General features: G+C 40.6%; 2 protein-coding genes across 5 annotated transcripts in view; one reads left to right on the top strand and one right to left on the bottom strand.

The window, feature by feature from the left end:
* The window catches only part of ZBTB49 (zinc finger and BTB domain containing 49), a 32,533-nt gene extending 31,780 nt beyond the window's left edge, over positions 1 to 753 (bottom strand). For both annotated transcript variants that reach the window (XM_043969703.1, XM_043969704.1), the window contains exon 1: positions 619 to 753. The gene's annotated coding sequence lies outside the window, so the exon portion shown is untranslated. The remainder of the gene's footprint in view (positions 1 to 618) is intronic.
* A 104-nt stretch (positions 754 to 857) lies between these two features.
* LYAR (Ly1 antibody reactive) lies at positions 858 to 18,364 on the top strand. 3 transcript variants are annotated; one of them, XM_043969473.1, is made up of 10 exons: positions 858 to 1,014; positions 4,087 to 4,191; positions 6,322 to 6,491; positions 7,567 to 7,681; positions 9,517 to 9,624; positions 10,483 to 10,566; positions 12,374 to 12,821; positions 12,998 to 13,081; positions 16,031 to 16,116; positions 17,113 to 18,363. In XM_043969473.1, the coding sequence occupies exons 3-10, from the start codon at positions 6,370 to 6,372 to the stop codon at positions 17,245 to 17,247; spliced, it is 1,182 nt and encodes a 393-aa protein (XP_043825408.1). In that variant the 5' UTR covers positions 858 to 1,014; positions 4,087 to 4,191; positions 6,322 to 6,369; the 3' UTR covers positions 17,248 to 18,363. The 3 variants fall into 3 exon arrangements, with proteins under 3 accessions (XP_043825408.1, XP_043825409.1, XP_043825407.1); XM_043969474.1 differs by having other exon boundaries at positions 859 to 1,014; positions 4,084 to 4,191; positions 13,001 to 13,081; positions 17,113 to 18,364; XM_043969472.1 differs by having other exon boundaries at positions 859 to 1,014; positions 4,084 to 4,191.
* The last annotated feature ends 4,261 nt before the right edge of the window (positions 18,365 to 22,625 follow it).

The following is a 22,625-nucleotide window of genomic DNA, read 5'->3' as shown; positions in this document are numbered from 1 at the left end:
AATCCCTAGCGCCTAGCAGTGCCTGGCATTATGGAAGAAACTTAACAAATGCTTGTTTACTGATTGACAGTTAAGTGCAGCACCTCGTAAAGCTTGTTCCCTAATTTTACACACGTGGAGTAGCCACGAAAGAGGCCCCCAAAGTTCACGTGGTACCCAGGATTCAGAACTCAGCATTTCCTTGCTTCCATTAAGGCTTTTTGCATTGAGCTAATTTGAAAGAACTGGGTTCAAATCTGTGACCTTGGTCAAGTCACCTAATCTCTCTGAAACCTGGTTTCCTTATCTGTAAAACTTAGAAGGTGGCCTAGGTCAACCCCTCCATTCCGGTGCTCTATCTGTCCGCCTCCCATCCGACTCCAGTTCCCGTTTCCTCCCTTCTCCCTTCAGGCATGGGGAGCACGGCAGTCCGGCTGGTCCGGGGGCGACACCAACCGCGAGCTCCTACGGTGGCCGTGAAGGACCCTTCCCGAACCGCAGCGGCAGCGGCGGTCCGGCCTCCCCCAAGCTCTGGGCGAGCTTTGAGGACCCTGGCGAGGGTGCAGGGGTCAAGAAAGGCGGTGAGCGAGGCCTCGTCTTTCCCGGTCCCTTCAGCTAGCGCCCGAGGGCCTTCCTTACCCGTCCGAGCGGGCGCGTGCCCTACTCCGCCTTCTCCTCCTCCTCGGGCTCCTTCCGCTCCCGCCGCTCAGCGGAGCACTCAGGGCTCCGCCGGCGGCCGCTCGGCCCCGCGGTTTGACAGCACCTTGTCACAGCACTTCCGGTAACGTCACTTCCGCGTGAAGATGTTGGGGGGGGGCCGGAGGCGGGGCCGAGAAAAAAGGGAAAAGCAAAGGTTGCGGCGTACGCATGCGCGTGTCCTCCGATGCGCGGTCCCCGCCGCCTTCTTCAAGTTGCGGACTCTCAGACAGTCGGCGTGGACTGTAGGCGGGAGGCGGACTCGCGGGACGCGCCGCCCCGGGGGAGCCCACGTGCCGGGCGCGGGCGGTTGAAACGGTTCTCCGGCGCGGGGCTGGGGTGAGTGATGGTCCGGTGGGGCGGGCTGAGGCTGCAGAGGACGGGCCGCCACCGGGGGAAGGGGCTGGCTGGCGGCGGCCGTCCCGGCGGGGTCGGAGCCCCAGCGTGGACCGCGGCGATCCCGTGCGGCCTGCGCCCGGGCTGCCGAGGGGCGGCTGAGCCGACCGCCGCCCTCGTGGTGCAGCTGGGGCCGGGCGGGGCCGGTGCCCGGGAAGTCCCTGTGGGGTGCGTGGCCAAAGCGAGGGACCGGCAGTCCGAGGACCTGGGTTCGAGTCCCTGGCCGCCGGTCCCTATTTGGTCATCTTTAACTGAGGACCGGCCGGACCTCCGGAGGCTCTTCCTGCATGTGGCCCGAGCCTCTGGGATCTCCGGTTAAGAGGCTAGTCCGGGTGGGCGAGGGAGGTGACACAGGTAGCAAAGCGGAGCGAGTTACGGGCAGCCCCGGCGCCCGACCGAACCACTGCACCGCCGCCCGGTCTGTGCGATGACTCCGGGCTTAGAGCCTCACAAGTCATTCCCTCACTTCCTCCTCACAGCCGTCCTGCGATGCTATTATCCCCATTACAGGGGAGGAAACTGAGGCAAATGGGCCAGCTGACTTGCCCAGGGCCGCACAGTTGGGACGCGTTTGAGGCCCAGGCCAGGTGCTTTATGCACTGACACCCAGCCGTCCTTGCAAGGCGCCCCTGTTCCTTTTGGGGAGACCTTGTTATCCACAGCTCTAGTCAGCAGATCGTTAAGTTTTTGAGATTGGGGTGTGGAGTCGAAGAGGACCTAAAGAGGAGAAATGATTTCTGGGAACAGGATCGATACACAAACATGATGTAAGCTAGAATGGGATAAGAGCAAAGGAGAAATGCTAAGCAGCCTGGAAAAAAATGAATTGGCTTTTGGAGGATAAAAATGACTGTAAAAAGAGTGTTGGACTTGCTTGGGACCCTTTCAGTTCTGTTACGATGAATGTGTAAATTCATTTAATCCCTGAATGTTTTGATAGGGAGAAAGGAAAAGAAAGAGAATTAGAGCAGTAGTCAGCTAAAAGATGAGTGATGAGCAATTGCTGCCAAGAAAGAAGGACTTTGAGAGTTTTCTGAGACACTAAGAGGCTTCTTCTAAATTACAGAACTATTGTGTATCTGTGGCAGGACTTAAAACCCACATTTCCTGAATACCAAACTGGACATTACATTACAGCTGCCTCTCCTACTTTATCTGTGTGCCTTTCATATAATAGGCACTTAATAAATGTTGAATTAGGCTGAATTTTGAGACCTTAGGACTGTCTCTGTGACAAGATGAGACATCACCACAGGACTTTAGGGGAAGAGGGGGAGAAAGTGGCTTCCTTTAGGTCACACAGCTTGCTAGGGGCAGAATTATCAACCTGTGATTTTCCCACTGGGTCTCACTAGTCTGTGGGATAAGTCTTTGCTTCACTTCCTAAGTATATTATTGAGTAGTCAAGAGGCAGTGTGATACAGTAAGAGGGCCATCTTGAAACCAACGTCCTGTCTCTGACCCTGCTCCCTTAATAAAGCTTCGAAGTGCTTACCTGCATTGGCAAAGGGAGTTTTCACACCCAGGACTTCCACAAATCCAGTCCCTGTGCTACTACTATGAAGTCATGGCTTAAAATGGGAAGGGAATGTTTCACATAAAGTGTGTCCCACTTAACAAGGGTTCACGCCATCAACTTTGCCTTGCGTAGGGTCTGGAAAATAGTAGATGCTTAATCAGAACTTGTTGATTTGTACCACTGAGTAGGTTCAAGCAGGATTTCTTTAGAGTTAATACTTGGTTTGCCCAGTCATAAAGTGAAAGAATAGGGTGTGTTTTCTTTCCTGTAGGCTTACAGTTTTACAGTGTGAAAGATAATCAAGGTTATTTTTATGGCTCATACTAATATGTGCACTGGGACTTCTAAAGGAGAACTAAGCTGATTACAAGCATTATCCTATTAATCCATATGAATAACAAGCTGGTGGTAGAAATTGTTATCTCCACTAAATGTAAAGTACCAAAAAAGAGCAGAAAGAGATCCTGTAATTTACCCAAAGCTCCAGAACATGACTGAAATTGTTTTCTAAAACAGCAACCCCTAATTTAGGAATGGATCATTGTGCAAAAAACCTCAGACAGTTTTTTTTTTTTTATAAAAAGGATGTCACACATGGTGTTGAGGTTCCCAGAGCACTGCACTGAAACCTATATAATTCATAATAGAACTGAAGTATAGTATTGTTGAGCCCAAACCTCAAATATAACAGTGATTCTATAGAAAAATAATTCAGGTTCTAACTTGGGATATCAGGAATGCCTTTCCTTTGAAGACTTCAACTCTAGTTGCGGAATTGGAGAGTCACTCTCCCCTTGCCTTCCATCCGGTTGTTTAGAAGAGAGCACTCTCCCAGCTCTGAAATCATTTGCATGAGCTGGGGCTGATGTTCTACTGGAGGAAAGTATGTAAACAACTAGGGCGGCTGGGGCAGCTACATGGTGCAGTGGTAAAGCACCGGCCCTGGATTCAGGAGGACCTGAGTTCAAATCCGACCTCAGATACTTGACACTTACTAGCTGTGTGACCCTGGGCAAATCACTTAACCCTCATTGTCCTGCAAAAAAAGAAAGAAAGAAAAACAACTAGGGAGGGAATTCTGGAGTGAGGAGCAGAAACGGAGGTAGTGACTGGAGGATGTATTGAGGGCCAGAGTGGGGTAGATGTGGTGGATCCATTTTCCTTCCTTTCCCGTCAGTGGTGCTGAAAACCTTGGGTTGGAAGGTTGGCAGGAGGACAGGGTCTAGGAGACTGCCGTGTCTGCTTCTAATCCTCTTTTCTAGTTCTCCCTTTCTCTTTCCTGTTACTTCCCACTGCCACATGAGTGGTAGGGTCAGGGGAAGGAGGGAGGCAGGGCGGAGATTGCTTCTCTCTCTCTCAGCCCCTCAGTCATCCTGAGTTTGGTGAGTAGCTTAGTTCAGTAGTGTTGGACTAGGTCATTACCAGGATAAAACTTTATTTTGTGTTCCTGAACTCTATTTTATGTTTCTGAGTCACTCGTTTGTCTTCTTTAGTAGAGGTCCCTGGCCAGTTGATTGTGGACAGCATCACTTTGCCCTCCTGTCCGCTGGTAGGACCTTCCTCTCCAGCAGCCCCTCCCCCACAGGATCACAAGGCCTCAGGTAAGAATCAGTCATTCCTCACCACAAAAGCATTGGAAACTCCTTTACTTATTTATGTTCCTGGCATTCTTTTTAATTGTAGAATAGAAATTTTAATCATTATTGGAATATTAAATAAATGATCAGCAAGCAGACTACTGTACCTAATGTGTTCATTATTTCTATAACTTTTGGCCATAGATTATGACATCTTTCTGGGTTCTGTGGGGACCGATTTTTAATTGGGGAGTGTTAACTAAGTGGCTCGCTGCAATATTGGGGCAAGGAAGGAGACCGGCAGCCTCCCTCAAAACAGAACAGGATTTATTTTAACAAGAACGAACTTAAAAAAAAAAAAAAAACAGGATCAGTAGGATCAAGGGAAAGGAAATAAAATGGGGAAAGGGAAATTATACAACCTCAAAAGATACCACCACCCAGGAATCAGCTGAGAATATACAGCAGACCTCCTGTTGTTCCAGCGTCCAGCTAGAATGCCCAGTTCTCCTCCCCCAATCCCAGAAAAACCCCACACAGCCCCAGCCAATGGGATGGCTGCTCTGACAGTCACATGACTGCCCTCACTAGGCTTCTAGTCATTCTAATTTTGCCAGGCCCACGTAGGCATCGGAGAGTGGTGATGACATGAGTGCCAGCGCCGTGGCAACGGCTACAACCATTGGGTGGAGCCCCAGGCCAGTGCTCACCAAGGCATAAAATCCTCAAATAACAATTAATTCTTTACAGTTCATACTCATATGAACTTAATCCTTTTATTGGGAGTTGACTTTTTGTTATACTTAGCATTATGTTTGTCATCATTTGAAATTAGATCTAAAATAGACCTATTAAAACAGATCAAGAATCTGATGTGGCACCTTCAGTTACTGCTTTCAATTAATAGGTGTCTCTCCTGTTAAAGTAAAATTACTGCTTTGTCATCACTAAGTAACATTTAGGAAGTACCTACAGAGGTATATAGTGGTGATAGGAAGAACCTTCCTGTAATTGCAGATTCGGAGGTGTTCTCTCCCCTCCTCCAAACTTTTTATTAGGCTCCCACCACAGAGCAGGTTTATGTTCTTAGCAGCTTACCTTAACAGTGAGACTGTGGCCCAGCCCTGTATTTTATGTAATATGCCATCAAGCACTATAGACAGAACATTCTCTTCATGAGAAATGTCCATCTCTAGGTGTGCCCTCTTAATCTTAGGGCCAGGCATTACTTATCACTTAGAGACCTGGAAGAAATACCTGCAAGTAGAAGAGGTATATTGATTATATTATATCTACGAAGATAGAGTGACGGCCAAATTTTGGCTCACTTCCAGGGACCTTCGAGGAAGTGATTGATTGAAGACGGTCTCACCAGATTAGTTGTTTATTCCTCTGGTTTTCAGTATGGGTTGCTGGTCTTAAGGATTATTTTTCTGTGATCTTTTCTGGCTCACTTGGAATTCAAGGACAGAAACATTAAAAGGTTCCTGGGTTATTTGCTGTTAAAAGAGGCCAAGTAAGCAAGTTGCAGTATTGAAGCAGAATGCTGTAATAAATGGCCTATTTTGACAAACAGCTGTCATCACCAATACATTTATATTATTTTCCTTGTGATTTTGGGGGGGGAGAAGTAGTTCTCTTTTATACCAGCAATACTCAGCCTTCTGCATGCTGTGCACCTACAAATCTATAGATACCTTATTATTTGCATTATCATTTCACTTGGTGAGCTATAATCATTTGCAATTCAAATTTAGAATTATTTTTCTATGAATTTCATATACATAAATACCATTCAGCTAGGTATGAATGATGCATGGTAGGTGGTGTAAATTGTTACCTTGTTATTTTTGCTTACGGTTTAGCCATTTTAGGGGGTAAAAGCTTATCAAAAAAAGAGGCCAGGCTTGACTGGGCTCCATAGTAATTTTATTTAGGTTGCTTTAGTTTTTGTTTGTATTGTATAATTTGTCTCTGTAAAATGTGTTTAGAAAGTTAGCCATATGACTAATTTAATTATGAATAAACTATTAAATTTATAGTTACTGCTTCTTAATATGTATCTTTCTTGATATATTTTAAATATATATGTATATATGTGTGTATTCTGTAAATTCTTGAGGCATCTAAAATTAATCTCATGTTTTCTTTTAGGTCAAGAATTTTCATCTGTTTTGGGTAGAGCAAAAAACATTTACTAAAATGGTATTTTTTACATGCAATGCATGTGGTGAATCAGTGAAGAAAGGGCAAGTGGAAAAACATGTGAACATTTGCAAAAACTGTCAGTGCCTTTCTTGCATTGACTGTGGCAAAGACTTCTGGTAAGCTTTTTACTGTAGCTAATTTCAAAGCTGTTCTAAATGACCTTGCTGTTGTATCGATTCTCCCATTGAGCCTGAAAATTAGGCTTGCTGTTGTAGTCAGGATTTGGGAGAGTCCTAATAGGAAAGGCCCAGAGACAGTGAGGACATCGAGGCAGTAACTTAGTCGGAGGAGCCTATGTGTACTTCCCAAGAAACTGTCTTGGTGGTCTTCCTGTGTGTACACATCCACACTGAAGCTGCTGCTGTCACTTTGCACTGATTTTGTGCTTTGCATCTGTATTGTCAAAGGCATATTGGAAAGGGGGCTAGAGTCAGGAACACCTGCCTCTGACAGGTACTTTGTGACCACCGGCACCCTGGGCCACCATTTAAGATTGAGCTACTGCTCTGCATCAGTGGAAGAAATTAACAGGATATCTGTCAGCAAAGACATTACAGGTCCAGAAAAGGCCAAAACAAACCTTAAACATCTAGTACATTAGTGCTTAGAGTGCTTTTACATACTAGCTCATCTGTATATGGCTATCCAGTATACCCATAAGGCATTCTGCTGTCATAGTGTAGGCTTGGTCATAAAAATTCAAGGAATAGGCAGAGTTGGGTAACTTCATTTTATATTTTGGACCTTGGAGGAGAGAAAATGATGAAGTTCATGCTGTTGGACAGCAACATCAAGGGAGCATCACATGGTTATAGCCCTTGACCTGCTAGCCTTAGGTGGCACTGAATTCGGTTTTCGTCTCGGATACTAGCAGAATCACCCTGGCCAAGTCACTTAACCCTGTTTGCTTCAACTTCCTTATCTGTAAAATGGAGATAATAATAGCACTACCTTCTAGGGTTGTTTTGAGGATCAAATGAGAGAATAATTGTAAAGCTCTTAGCACAGTGCCTGGCACATAGTAAGTGCTGTATCAATGCTAGTCTCTTATTATTACTGGGAAGTGTAATGTTGGAATTTTGGAATTAATGATTGATATGATAGGGAGTATTTTGTGTATTTAATGTATTAGGATAAGAATTAACATTTTCAATTCAAATATGTTGAAATGTGTTACTTTTTATATTTAAGGGGTGATGAATACAAAAAACATGTGAAGTGTATCAGCGAAGATCAGAAATATGGTGGCAAAGGTTATGAAGCCAAAACCAACAAAGGAGATGTTAAACAGCAAGAATGGATTCAGGTAAAATACATCCCATTTGTATTGTATAATTTTCTTCAAAAAGGTCCTGTGTACATTGGGTACATAGTATACACTGAGATTAGCTTTTTTGTTATTGTCATTGTTGTTTTGCTAGGACTACAAATGTATCTGATTTTAAAGCAAAGAATACTTCTTGACAGGGATAGGTTTTGATGAGAGGGAAAGAGTAAGGAGGGATAGAATTAGTAATCACATCATACTTTGCTTACTCAATAGCTTATTGCTCCAAACAGTTTTTCCTTAAAGATGATCAGTACTGTAATAGGTAATAGAATTGGATACTCTGGACACCGTTCCTGGGAATAACTAACTATTGGCTCTTTTGAAAGAGATGTTATGTTGGGGGCAGCTAGGTGGTTGCAGTAGATAAAGCACTGGCCCTGGATTCAGGAAGGCCTGAGTTCAAATCTGGCCTCAGACACTTGACACTTAACTAGCTGTGTGACTCAGGGCAAGTCACTTAACCCTCATTGCCCTGTGCAAAAAAGCCAAAAAAAAAGAGAGAGAGAGAGATGTATATTGACAGATTTTTATCACCTGACAGATTTCCTAAAATGTTTGTGCAGGAAATGCCAGTTATTCATGGGATATGTTCTAAAAGTTTATTTGTAAGTCATCTATTTGAAACATACTTTCTCCATAGAAACAATATTATTGATTATTAGATTTGCAGGATAGCCCCAAAAAATCTACTTCAGAAAATTTGATAGACACTAGAGATCATCTAATGTAGTTGGGTGGAAACCAATTTTGATCCATTATGTAACTCAATTTTAAAATTAATTGTGTTATTCTTTCATAAGGCATCCATTGAGTATATGCTATGGCCAAAGTACCTTTCCTTCCAGTGGTGGGGACTATAAAAAAATGGGATACCATTAGTACCCTTATAGAACTTCATAGCTTAGTAGGGGGAGAAGGTAAACTCCAATACATGTGATACAAAGTGTGATTCTTCGATTCACCATAAACTTCATAAAACAGCTATATAGTAACTAGTAGATCACCTAGGAGAGGGTAAAATGGACACATAAAATAAGAGATAGAAAGTGAAAATGAGAGTGCAGAAGGATTGATTTTAAACACTTTAATAACATTCCCCCAAAGTGAAACCAGCCCTGGAGATGGAATCAGCAGGACCTGGGTTCAAATTCTGGGAGAGTTAACACCAATTTCCTGAAGTGAGAAATGAAAAGAGTTGGACCAAATGGCTTCTGAGGGCCTTTCCAACTCTATAAATATGACCATGATCCCTATGAACTAATAAATAAAAATACCGTCCTTTTATCTTCCATAGCAATAGGTCTTACTGATTATGACCTCAATGAAGCCAATTTTGAGTTCGAATCTAGTTCATTGAGATTCTACTTGAGGTTGTCTCTTACCACTTAAAGCAAAGGTTTCTAACATTTTTGTACGCTTTGGACCCTTTTGGCAGTCCAGTGAAGCCTATGGATCCCTTCTCAGAATAGTGTTTTTAAATGAATATGCTAAAATACCTAAGATAATAAAGGAAACCAATTATATTGAAATAAAGTTATAAAAAACTTTTTAAAAAAGTTTATGAACTCCAAGTCAAGAAAGGATGCTATGTGGTCGTACTCTTTGTCCAGGTATTTTATTTTTTCATGAGAGGGAAGTGACAGGTTCATAGATAGACCTTTCTGATCTTGATAAAGTTGTAGGTGAGTAGTATCAATTTGGTTGTTGAACTGTTGTGTCATAATGAATTTTTGGTTGGGTTTATGTTTGGATTCACTGATTTTATACCACTATTCATCCTTAATGGCTATCTGTCATTTCTCCTTTTGCAGAAGATTCATGAAGTAATGAAGAAACCCAGTATTAGCCCCAAATTGCGGGAGATTTTAGAAAAAGTTAGTGGTTTTGACAATATTCCAAGAAAAAAGGCCAAGTTTCAGGTAAGTAGTTGAAGTCACTTCCTTACAAAAAGAGGTTTGAAAAGATCATCCTGTTGTCTCTGAAAGTTCATGGGCATATTGTTTGGTTTTTTGTTTAAGTTTGAAAGCATACTTGTTGAAACAATGTTGTGTGTCTTGGTTAGGTTCCCAGGCTAGCCTATAAAAACTTATTTAAACCACAATGTTAGACATGGAATTTGTTCCATAATACAATGTTTCTGTGGAGAAAATATATTCAGAATTTTAACTCGAGAAGGTAAAGGGAGCCCCTGAAGTTGTTCTGTAAAAAAAGAGGTGTGGGAATAGAGGCATTTCCATTGATTAAAAACTCAGAAGGGAATCTTCTCTGGCACAGCTTTGCGAGACTTGCCTTTTCCCTTCTTAGGAGAGGCTGCTCTTTCTCCTAAGTCATCCTCCCTTTGCCTTGCCACCTGCCTTACTTAGCTTGTTTTCAAATAGGTATTGATGGGGACTTTAAATGCCAGCAAAGGCTAAGTAAAATTCATCTGAATTGAGAGTTATGAAATCATCACAGTAGGCCAGGTTCTGGGGTGAAGAGCAGGAACCCAGCAGAAAGGACAGGAGGAGAAGTGGCACAGGGACTCTCTTCAGCTCTTCCATTGCTGCCACCATCCACCCCTGCCCTGGTCATTAGGGGTCGAGGACAGGAATTTCACAGCCATCAGCAGTCTGGGATAGGAAGACCAAAAAACTGTAAGCAGCAACAGGGAAAGAACAGGAGTGGCTCTGACCACTGGACTTGCCTTTCAAGGACAGAGAATAAATTAGGAATGGCCTGTTGTTATTTTGAATCAAGAGATGGTCACGCATACAACTTTGAACTTCTTTTCTTGACAGAACTGGATGAAGAACAGTTTAAGAATTTATAACGACTCTCTTCAGGAACAGGTGTGGGATATCTTTTCTGAAGCGACCAGAAATGTAAGTCATAGCTGAACGTAGGCTAAAGTTAAGATGAGTAGTGGTTAGAAAATGATAGTTTCAGGGGCAGCTAGATGGCGCAGTGGATAAAGCACAGGCCCTGAATTCAGGAGTACCTGAGTTCAAATCTGGTCTCAGACACTTAAACACTTACTAGCTGTGTGACCCTGGGCCAGTCACCTAACCCCAATTGCCTCACCAAAAAAAAAAGAAAGAAAGAAAGAAAATGATAGTTTCTGCTTGGAGTGTGACATTTTTCCATAGAGATTCTTTGTGCCTTATAATTTGTGGATAAAACCAAAACCTGACTGCTATAGAGAGTATTTTCCTGTTGGCTTGGGCAAGAGTTTGTAATATCATCCATGTTGTACATGGTGTTGCTTCAGTGGGACAACCCACAAACGGGAAATTTAAGATAATTAAATTTGTGTGCTTAAATACACTGAACTCTCTGAGAGGCTACTAATAGGTCTTGATGATACCCAATATTTTATTTAGTATTGTTTGGTTTACTTTCCTCACACCTACCTTCTGATACAGAAAATGCAGATCTTATCAGCTCCATTTTGCAAATATGATGTACCCTTACATTAATTGACTTATCGTTTGAATCAAGGTGTTTATTTGTTTGTTTATTTTTTCAAATTATTTGCTACAATATTAGTGGAAATACCACTCTTATAATTTATTTGTTAACTTCTTCTCAGTAAATACCCATGTTATTGATAATCTATATGTTTTTATTTCCTTGGTCAAAATGGTATTGAGTACCCTCCTTATTATATGCTGTTTGAGACAAACTTATATGTATTGATGCATGTATACTTCCCAAACAAAATACATTTTTTTTTTTTGGCAAGGCAGTGAGGGTTAAGTGACTTGCCCAGGGTCACACAGCTAGTAAGTGTCAAGTGTCTGAGGCCAGATTTGAACTCAGGTCCTCCTGAATTCAGGACCGGTACTTTATCCACTGTGCTGTCTAGCTGCGCCCAAAACACATTTTTCATTTGACATTTACAAGTCATTTTGCTTATGGTAGAGTCTTCAGAACTACCAAAAAAAAAAAATTGATTCAGGAAAAAATTAATTTGGGAAGCTTGGAATATATGTCTTACTTGACATTGTTTTCTGGCTTAATTCCTAGAGTGAGTCACTGCATATCTAGTTTTCAGTCTTACTGATTTTTCTTGGTTTTGGTGGCCTTAAAGGGGTAGTTGAGGAAGAAAGATTCATTAGGCTCTTTAGCAGGTGTCAAGGGGAAGCATTTAGGCTAAAGTAAAAGAATAGGAGAGATATGAAAGGAGTGGCCTGGTTTAGGTGGCAAGAAATTCACTCTTTCAGTGGAGAAGTGATGTCTGCTGCATTATCTGGAGATTGTGTGATTGATAGTCACTGCCTCTTGTTTTTGTATTCATTGCTGCTTTGTTGTGCTTTCTATCATAGTAACAGCTTACTTATAAGTAACGTGCTTATGGTAATATGTAATCACATTTGATTCTTGCTAGGGCTTTGTGAGGTAGGTATTTCTGGGATTATCCTCATTTTTTAGGTAGGGAAGCAGATTTAGAGAAGTAAAGTGACTTACCCAAGATCATAAAATTAGTGAGTAATAGAACCAGGTCCAGGTCTTTCAACTATATATATATATATAGGCTACCACTTCACCAGAATAGTATATAAATGTAAACTCTCTTCCCTTAAATTATTAACTCATCACATGTTGGTGATAATGTGGAAAGATATCTTAAATTAATATACACATGGGGGAAGAAAATGACTGAATTTTGTGTTTTCCCCCAATAACAAGGGACCAAATATAAATGAACAAGAGAAACAGCCCCTCAACCAAGTGGAAAATCAACATTCGGAAAACAAAGTTAAGACACCCCCCACTGAAGTCAGTGAGAAAACAGTCGGACAACCAGAGGTGAAGAAGAACAAAAGAGAACGCAAGGAAGAGCGACAGAAGAACAGGAAAAAAGAAAAGAAAGAGCTGAAGTTGGAAAACCATCAAGAAAATTCAAGTGATCAGAAATCCAAAAAGCGCAAGAGGGACCAGGAAGAAGAACTTGATACCCAAAAGGAAGAAAATCCAGAGATTAGCAACACAGAAAAAAAGAAAAATAAGAAGAAAAAAAACAAGAAGGAATGTGCAACAGAATCAGAAGTGAATGGAAATGGGAATCACGTTGAAATGACGGCAGAGGAAGAGACGAAAGTACCTGCAGAAAAAAGGAAACGTAAACATTCAGAAGGTAGGTGGATCATTTGTGTACCTTGTTTTCTAATGATGAAAAAAACAGTCTGCTCTTTCTTTTCTTGACACAAGTATTTTGAAGTCTAAGTACAAAACTCCAACAGGGGTATTTTCCCTTCCAAATTATGGACAGTGGTAGTAATGGTGTTGTACTTTAATTTTCTAAATGCCTAGAAGCAGCTGATTCTAAGAAGAAAAAAATAAAACACACAGAAGACACTAATGTGGAGACTGAAGAGTGTGAAACACCTATAAAAGGTATGTTTCAACCAATTTTATTTAAATTTTCCTTAGTACTTTCATTTTCAGAGTAATGTGCTATTGTATGAAATCTAACAAGGGTAAACTGAGACAGTTCTTTGCACAAGATAACGTTTATTAGCAGAGGTATGCTGCCTGTCAGTAAAGGGGTGAGTGACTTGCTTCCACCTATGCCAAAGACCCTGAGCAAAAGAACCATTCCCCTTTTATAGGTTTTGGGAAGTACAGAGCAAGGTTGGTGACATCATGAGACTGGGGACAACATGATTGGTTGGGAGATTGGTAATGGGGGTTAATTAACTAAGAGTCTTCCCAGCCCCAGCCCCTTTTCTCTTATGAAACTAAGAAGTGCTTATTATTTGAGTGCAGCTGCAAGGTTTAGAGATAACAGACAGACCTTTTGGGACAGCAAACCAGACATCCTTGAAGGATAGTTTGGTGGTGTAAAGATACTAGACCTGATTATCTGGTGTTCACACGTGTTCCCCAAGGTTAGCTAAATTCCTTAGGCAAGAATAGATCTGTGATTAGCAGGAGAGTTAGAGTTCTTTTTTTGTTTGTTTTGGTTTTAGTTTTTTGTTTGTTGTTTTTTTTTTTAATTTTTTTTGAGAGTTAGAGTTCTAAACGTAACCCATTAATAGCCAAGTGAATTCTGAACAAAGTTCAGAGATAAATAACCATGACTTAAGCAATTACAGGACAAAATCAATTCCTTATAAGTAGCATCAATAAGAAAATGATAACAGACTTGATATTGATCTTTTCAATACTCAGCACTGGTGAAAATCTGGGGAAAAGAAAATAGATTCTTCACATTCATGTGGTTAAAAATGTATTGAGGGGGGGTACCCAAATACCAATTAGCCATGTACTCATATAAATAAAAGACAAATCAGAATAGAAAGGCCTAAAAAGAAGTACAAGGTGATCTGAGATTAAATGAGGGAAAACTCCCATCCAGCTCAGGAGAGCTCAGGGAAGGATTTATGAAGGAATTGAAGTACATTATGTGATTTCTTCTGATCCAGAGCCTGTGCACGTAGGCAAATATAAATATTCCATTTGTTTATTGTGAGGATTGTATGAATTTGTAAGCCAAAACATTTGTACAGTGTGTGTCCATAAAGTAGGGAAACTGGCATTTGGGCCTATAGTTCTAATAATGTTATCTGGATATTGCCTGGATTGCTTTATAATTTTTTTACCTGATACCACAATATAATTTATCTTATGGAATTAATATAATGATAAATATATAAACATGCAAAACTTAGCAGTAATGGTAATATGGTTATTTAATCTATCAAACCCAATTAGGTTTTGGGGCAAATGTTTTCGATACCTTGTTGTTCAGTAGTTTCAGTTATGTGTGGCTCTCCATGTCCCCATTTTGAGGTTTTCTTGGCAAAGGTACTAGAGTGGTTTGCCATTTCCTTCTACAATTCATTTTACAGATGAAGAAACTAAGTCAAACTGGGTAAAGTGACTTGCCCAGGGTCTCACAGCTAGTAAGTGTCTGACACCAGGTCTGCACCCATAAAGATGAGTCTTCTGATTCCACGCCTGGTGCTCCATCTACTGCACCACCTAGTTGCCCTGTTTTCAATACTGTACTCCTTAGGAATAAATTGGACAGTTTCTATCTGTTTTATTGCTCCTCAATTGGGATTTTCATCCTTTAACTATAGATGTTTCCAAAGTTCTGCCCTCAGTCCTTTTCTTTTTTCTCTCTATGCTATTTCTGTTCACTCCTGTGGGTTCAGTTATCTCTAACTTGTAGATTTATCTATCTAGCCTTAGCCTCTCTTCTGAGTTCCAATCCCACATCTCCAACTGCCTTTTGGACCTTTTAAACTGGATTTCCTGTAGATAGGCATCTCAAACTCAACATGTCTAAAAGGGAACTCATTCTCTTTCCTTCAAAACTCTTCCCCTTTCCCAAACTTCCCTGTTATTTTTGTTTGGGGTCACCAGTCTTTCAGGTTCACACCCTCAGTGTCATCATCTATTCATCAGTCTCACCTCACATATTCAGTTGACCTGGTTGTACCATCCCAGCATTCCTCATAATTCCTTTTCCTTTATTCACATAGCTCGGATCATGGTTCAAGCTCTCATCACCATTGCTGCAATAGTCTTCAGGTTGCTTTGTCTGCCTGAAATCACTCCTTCCATTCCATCCTTTACCTGGATGTCAAAGGGGGTCTAAAGGAGGGGTCTATGCCATCCCCAGGCTCAGTAAACTCCACTGGCTCCCTGTTATCTCCTGAATCAAGTGTAACGTTTTGGCATTGAAGGATCTTTATGGTTGGGCCCCTTCCTGTCAGCTACAGCAGCCTACTTGACGTTCCACACACGTGATACTCTCTCTCTTATCTCATGCCTTTGCCCCTTATTTCCCTGTGCCCTGGATGTTTTCCTCCCTCCCCCTTTTACCTTGGGATGTAATTGGTTTCTTCTAAGGCTCAGCACAAAAACCACTTTATCTGGGAAACCTTCCCCAGTACTCATGTCTATATCTTTCCTCTCATATTAAGATGTAAGCTTCTTGAAGTCACAAACAGCTGTTGTGTTTTTGAAGGTAGAGATGACATTTTCAGAAGGTGGAGAGGTAGAGGGAGTATGTGCCAGGCATTGGGAGAGAGACCTGCATGAACGCACTGAATTGCACTGAGCAGAGTGAATGAAGTACAAGACTGGGGAGCAGTTCTTAGTTCCACTTAGCTGGAATGTAATATGGTACGAGTGAGCACATTCAGTGGAAAGATTTCATCCATTTCCAAAAGTAGTTACCTTGTGCTAACCCTCTTATTCACTCAGTTGGTGGTGTTTCTATGTTTATTACAAAAAAAAAACCAAACTTGTAACAAATATTTATTATATTTATATGTATACATACATGTATGCACATGTATAATATACTCTGTATAATTCATCACATTTTAGGGAAATTCAACTGGAAAGGAACTATCAAAGCTGTTCTGAAACAAGCCCCCGACAATGAAATAGCAATTAAAAAGTTAAGGAAAAAGGTATGGAATGTTAAATTACTCTATTTGGCGAGATTGTTTCCTTCTTTTAAAATATTCAGGCATTTTATTATAGCACTTTATATTTGTATAATGTTCAAAGCACTTATAACAACCCAGTGATGTAGGGGAGAAGAAAGAAAGAAGCATTTATTAAGCACCTACTATGTGCCAGGCACTGTGTTTGATTTCACAATAACCCTGTGAGGTAGGTGCTATTAGTATAGCCTCATTTTACAGTTGAGGAAAGTGAGGCAAAAAGAGGTGAAGTGACTTGCCCAGTGTCACTCTGCTAGAAAGGGTCTGAGGGCAGATTTGAACCACCTCTAAGCCCAGTGCTCTATCCCCTGCTCCACCAAGATTATCTTCCCCTCAGACCTGTTCTTCCTGGCAGTGCTATTTAACAAGTTTCCCATGTTGGAAACTTCCAGTATTGTCTTTATAGGACTCAAGCCACAAGGCCACATCTAGCCATCAAGGCCAGTCCATTCCACCTTCATAACATGCTTCACAATTAGTATCTCCATTTTACAGTCGAGGAAAATGAATTTTAAAATAAGTACATAATTTGCCTAGAACTTAAGCCCAGGCCTTCTGACTCCAGGCCCTGGTGGCACAGTGGAGATAGTGCTGGGCCTGGAGTCAGCAAAACCTGAGTTCAGATCTGACCTTTGTGACCCTGGGCAAGTCACTTCATTTGCTTCAATTTTCTCATCTGTAAAATGGGTATAATAATTACGCCTGCCTCCCAGGGTTCTTGTGGGGGATCAAAATGCTGAGCGCAGGGCCTGGCATGTGGTAAACACTATGTGATGAGCATCATCATCATCATCATATTCTGCCTCCCATGTTTGTCCTACCATGGAGAGTTCATTTCTTTTAGTATTTTACTGTTATTTTGTCATCCTTGGTCCCTAGTCAAAATACATCTTTTTATCACTGAAGATCAACCTTTCAATACAGTTAAGTCCATTTGACATTTGTTTTCTTTACATGGAGGTTTTAGCACAGTACTATGCAGTGACGAATGAACACCACAAATCTGAAGAGGAGCTGCTAGTCACCTTTAACAAGAAGATCAGCAAGAACCCCACCTTTAAGATCTTAAAGGAAAAAGTAAAACTTTTGAAATGAACATTTTCCTATTCCTGACTTCTGCTTGCTGCCACCATCCATCACTATTTGTAAAACAGAGAATTCGACAGCCACTTGGATTTTGTAGTGGTGTTTTTTAAACGTTAAGGAAAATGTTTATTTTTGGTAGAGCTTTTAACTGAAAATAAAGGTAATTGCCTACTATTCCAAACTTATGATACAGAAAATTACTGGAGTTGAGAAAGTATGAATTTATTTATTAGAATATACAGATACCTTGGCAGCAGTTAAACACAGAAACATTGACATGTCATTCCTTATACAGTGAGTTGGGAATGTTAATTAAATTTAATTGAAGTACATTTTAATCCTTTGTAAGCATTTTTAATCTAGCAGGAATTCTATGTGACTTTGGTGGTGGTGGTGGTAGTGGTTGTTTTATTTTTTCTATGTATGTGTATGAGGGAGTTGCAGAATTTCTTCTAGGAGTGACAAGAATATATTGTTTGTATATTTGAAGGGATGCCTACCCACCATCAGTAGAATACTCTAGATTATTATTTCCATCAGTGTTGGTGGGTTTGTGCTCACCCATCCATGTACTTACTCTTCATCTACCTTAAGATCTAGGGTATAGATTTAAGAGATGATTGGACGGGCTTAGATGTGAAGGTTAATGGCCCATTTGGGATTGATTCTATGACCTTTGCATCATTTCTCAGCTGACATGCCAAGACTTTTATTCACTCTCGAGGTAGAGAAGGGAGGGGATTCTAGCTCTGTTGTTGGAGGTTATGGGTATGTGTGGCCTCTCACATTCACTGGGTGTCAGCACCACTTGCATCTGCCAGTACTTCAGAGAGAGATTCCACTTTAAACTGTTCTCAGCTGACTTAGTAAATGGCTGATTGATATCCAGTCAGAACCAAAATGGGGCACCCAGTACTGAAATGAGTTGTTAGGCAGGAGGGGAAAAGAGTGCTAGTAACAAAATTTGGAAAGTTCAGGGGATGAGCTTTTATCTACTTTACACTGAGACCCTCAGGAATATCTCATGCTTCAAAAACCAGTGGAGATAACCAGAAACTGAAAGTAACAGCTAAAAGGAGGCTCTAAAATCTATATGACTCTCTAATTTATTACCATATTAGTATAACTTGGTATATTTTGATTTGCAAAATAAATATGTAAGTAGAGAGTTGTGGTTAAATTTTATTTTATATATAGAGAGACAACTATTTAAAAGAAATAACTACCTTTCTGATTACTGGGGTTTTGGGTTTTTTTGTTTTGAGTTCTTTCCCCTTCAGATTTTTTATATATTCAAGTAGTCTTTTCCTAAAGTTGTACGTGCTTGCCTTATTTTTGGCTTGGATTGGAAGAGCTGCCGTAGACAGATTAATAACAGGTGCTTTTGGCCATAACTTAAAATTGAACGGAATCCAGCAGACTAAGTGTAGGAAAGAAGGGGAATCTTTTGATGGGTGATATCATACTGAACTGGAGGTACTTCCTAAAGGGGAAGATGCACCAAAGCTAGTTCCCCAATAGAGAATTTTCCATTCTGGGCAGGATAAGAGCATTTCTCAAGTTTGGGAGGATTGTTGAGTAGCTGGAGAGAAGTGAGGCTTTGGGTCATCTCTTGAGCTACACTAGAAATAGTGAGTGATGGGATTTTTTTTTACCCAAATATCTCTCTGGGATGGAATACAATGGTTGGGTGGATCTGAAAAGCCAATACCTGAGAGAGCCTGGAGTTGGGGATGGAAAGCCCACACTTTAGGAGGATTTGAAGTTCTGTTCAAGTCCCTTCTCTGACTAGCTGTGTGACTCTGGGCAAGTCCTTTAGTCTCTGTGTGCCCCAGGCAAATCATAGCAGATGCTTGTCTGCATTGGTAGAAGGAGTTTCTTCATCTACACAAGTCAAATCACAGACCAGAAATTTTAAGAATATATAATGCATGTGAAAACAAGCTTGTTTGGGCTGGTTCTGCTGACTTTTATAAAAGAAAACTAGACTTTGTGCTTGTGCCCACTCTGTGAAATAGAAATATTTAAAACACGGTTGTTAGGGAGGAAAACAGATGAGCAAGCAATGGCTATAAGTTGTTAAAGAACAGTACTGAAGACAGCATGGAAGTCTTTCATCCCAGAACACATAATTTTATTCTTTTTTATTTTATTATCCACTTTTCATTTAATAATCCCCACAGAAGCTTTCTCCTGATGCCTCGTCATTGTGGCAGGTGACTGGCTTTATCTTTAAGGCTACAGCAGTGGAGCATAAGCAAGGCTTTGTACACAGAGCTGGTGATAGACTTCTATGTGTGTCATCAAGCACCAGACTAAGTTAACTCATGATCATCACCAGGCTGCCCTCAAGCCATTATACTTTTTGTTACAACAGGATTTAACATTATAAAGCAAAACTATTTGGTGCTTAGTTTTTTAAAAAGTAGATCAGTGGAACATAATTAGCTATGCAGGGAACAAGTAATTTTTAAAAGTCCACTATGATAAGCTGAAGAACACAGTTTATTAGAAGAAAAACTTTTTTTTTTTTTTAGTGAGGCAATTGGGGTTAAGTGACTTGCCCAGGGTCACACAGCTAGTAAGTATTAAGTGTCTGAGGCTGGATTTGAACTCGGGTACTCCTGACTCCAGGGCCGGTGCTAGAAAAACATTTTTTAAACAGACTAGAGATACTTTAGCAATTTAGCAGAAACAAGGTTTAGATCAACATTTCCCACCAGATACCACAAGCTAAAAATAGACAACCTGAATATAAAAGCCTTAGGAAACCAAGAAAATGTACTTTTTACAACTAAGACTAGGGAAAGAATTCTTAATTTCTTTTTTTTTTTGAGGCAATTGGGATTAAGTGACTTGCCCAGGGTCACACAGCTAGTAAGTGTCAAATGTCTGAGGCCGGATTTGAACTCAGGTCCTCCTGAATCCAGGGCCAGTGCTCTATCCACTGCGCCACCTAGCTGCCCCTAGGGTAAGAATTCTTAACCACACAAGTAATAGAGGAGATCATAAAAGACAAAATAGGCAGTTTTGACCATATTTAATTTTAAAGTTTTTGCATGAATAAAATCACAACAGAAAAGAAATTAAAATTCTAAAATCTAAAACCTAGGGGATAGATACAATCAAAACATCAAAAGGATATTAAATTTTCTAAAGAATTATAAAGTATAAATGACTATATGAAAACATGAACAGTAGTAGAAATGCAAATTAAAACAACTTGGTTTTCACTTTGTCCCTAGCAAAATGACAAGGCTAATGAAAGGTACAATTGATCAACATTAGTGGGAAGGTAGGCACACCAGTGCTTTGTTGGTGGACCTGCAAAGTGGTCCAATTGCTCTGGATTTCAATTTGGAAGGTAAAAACAAAAAAATCCATACCCTTTGACCCAGTAGTGAACAAAAAAGCATTTATTAAGCACTTAACCATGTGCAGATTGCTATGCTAAGTACTAGGGATAAACACAGAAAAGCAAGACAGTCCTGGCTTTCCAGGAGCTCATATGTAGGAGACAATACATAGGTTTCAGCCACAAGTCAGATGGGAAGATCCCATGGTACTTATGGCAAGTATCTTGTGGCAAAGTAGATGATAAAAATCTTACTTGTTTCTGATGTTGAGGCACAGTACTAAGGATTTTGGTGGTGAGAACTTTCTTTTCCAGGCCTGCTGAAGAGGTGGGGCTGCACCTGCTGTGGCAGTTGCCAGGGAGCATGTCTTCAGGTGTTGGGTTCCCAGGGTGATGACTACAGGGGCAGGCCTTTCTCCTGCCTGACACTTGCCACTCCCTCTCTCTCCTTCAGAGTGCCTTGCTTCTTCAGGCTGGCTTGGCTGTCTTATAAGTGCAAGCTAGTTGGCAGCTGGTGGAGATGGCTAGACCCTTCTCCACAAGAGCTTCTTTCCTGGATCATGGCTGTGGAGGCTCGGCTGGAAGCAAGACCAGTGGTTTGGAGTATATGCACTGACTATTAGATGTATGTAGATGTAGAATATATCTCAAGGAAAGCAAAGACAACTAAGGTCTAATAGACACCAAAATATTTACAGCAGCACTTTGTAAGAGCAAAACACTGGAGACAATGTGGCAATCCATAGATCAGAAGTGGCTAAAAGCAAAGATGGTAATGTTATATTATTGTACAATAAGAAATTATGAATTGAGGTATTTAAAGAAACATGGGGGGCAGCTAGGTGGCGCAGTGGATAGAGCACTGGCCTTGGATTCAGGAGGACCTGAGTTCAAACCTGGCCTCAGACACTTGACACTTACTAGCTGTGTGACCCTGGGCAAGTCACTTAACCCCAATTGCCTCACAAAAAAAAAAAAGAAAGAAACATGGGAAGATTTGTGTGAACTGATACAAAGAAAAAAAATAAGCAAAACCAAGAGAATGATAGACACAAATAACTACAGCAATGACAAAAATCACTAGAAGGAAATTTTAGTCATTGAAAAACAAAGGTTCTAGAGAACAGATAATGAAATATCTCTCAGCAGAGAGATAGGGCATAACTAGGACAAAATACTGTACATTTTGCCAAGTATGACCACTGTATTGGATGTTTTTACTTATGTTTTCTTCATCAAAAGGGAAGGTTAAATTATGGATTGGGGTTGAAGTATATTTTTTTTTAACATTTTACTAAGTTATAATGGACTTACATTCTATTTCAGTGGAATACCTGCAATGATAAAATCAGGGATCCTTGCAGTAATGAAATGCAATACATACTGGGGCAGCTAGGTGGCGCAGTGGATAGAGCACTGGCCCTGGATTCAGGAGGACCTGAGTTCAAATCCAGCCTCAGACACTTGACACTAGCTGTGTGACCTTGGGCAAATCACTTAACCCTCATTGCCCTGCAAAAAACCCTCAAAAAAAAAATACAATACATACTATACTAATCATAGTACTTCAAAATTTCCTTGATACATCAGCCTATGATTACATAGAGGTTTAAAAAAATATTTAATGTAATTTTAATCAAGGTGTATTCTCTGTTCCCAGGTCTATTTTCATTATTCAAAATAGATTTTTTTCCGTATTTCTTTATATTCCTCAATCATTTGTCTCTGAAAACCTTTCACATTTATTCTTCTCATTTTTCCTTTGAAGCCTAAAACTTGAAATATCTGGGTCCACTTAAAACATTTTGGTCTGAAATTCTAATCTTAGGCTTCTTCGAAAGTGGTTCTGAGGAACTTTAAAAAAAAAATAGCCACACAACCTTTTGTTTATTTAGAATGGACTGCAGTCTTGATTTTAGTTGTATTTTTTTTTTGGTAGTTAGATAAGGAAAACTTTAAGAGCTTTAGGGAATTCACTTTCTCCTAATGCATTTCTAGGAACAAGAGCAATTAACAACTTGCAGTAGTTCTC

Source organism: Dromiciops gliroides, chromosome 6, assembly GCF_019393635.1.
Source record: "Dromiciops gliroides isolate mDroGli1 chromosome 6, mDroGli1.pri, whole genome shotgun sequence".
NCBI classification, from domain to species: Eukaryota; Metazoa; Chordata; class Mammalia; order Microbiotheria; family Microbiotheriidae; genus Dromiciops; species Dromiciops gliroides.
This window is presented reverse-complemented; position numbering and strand designations above follow the sequence as displayed.

Excerpts from the sequence above, each read along its gene's own strand:
- LYAR (XM_043969473.1), top strand. The coding sequence starts at position 6,370 with ATGGTATTTTTTACATGCAATGCATGTGGTGAATCAGTGAAGAAAGGG. Across the intron at positions 6,492-7,566 it reads GACTGTGGCAAAGACTTCTG|GGGTGATGAATACAAAAAAC; the intron begins GTAAGCTTTTTA and ends TTTATATTTAAG. Across the intron at positions 13,082-16,030 it reads GTGTGAAACACCTATAAAAG|GGAAATTCAACTGGAAAGGA; the intron begins GTATGTTTCAAC and ends ATCACATTTTAG.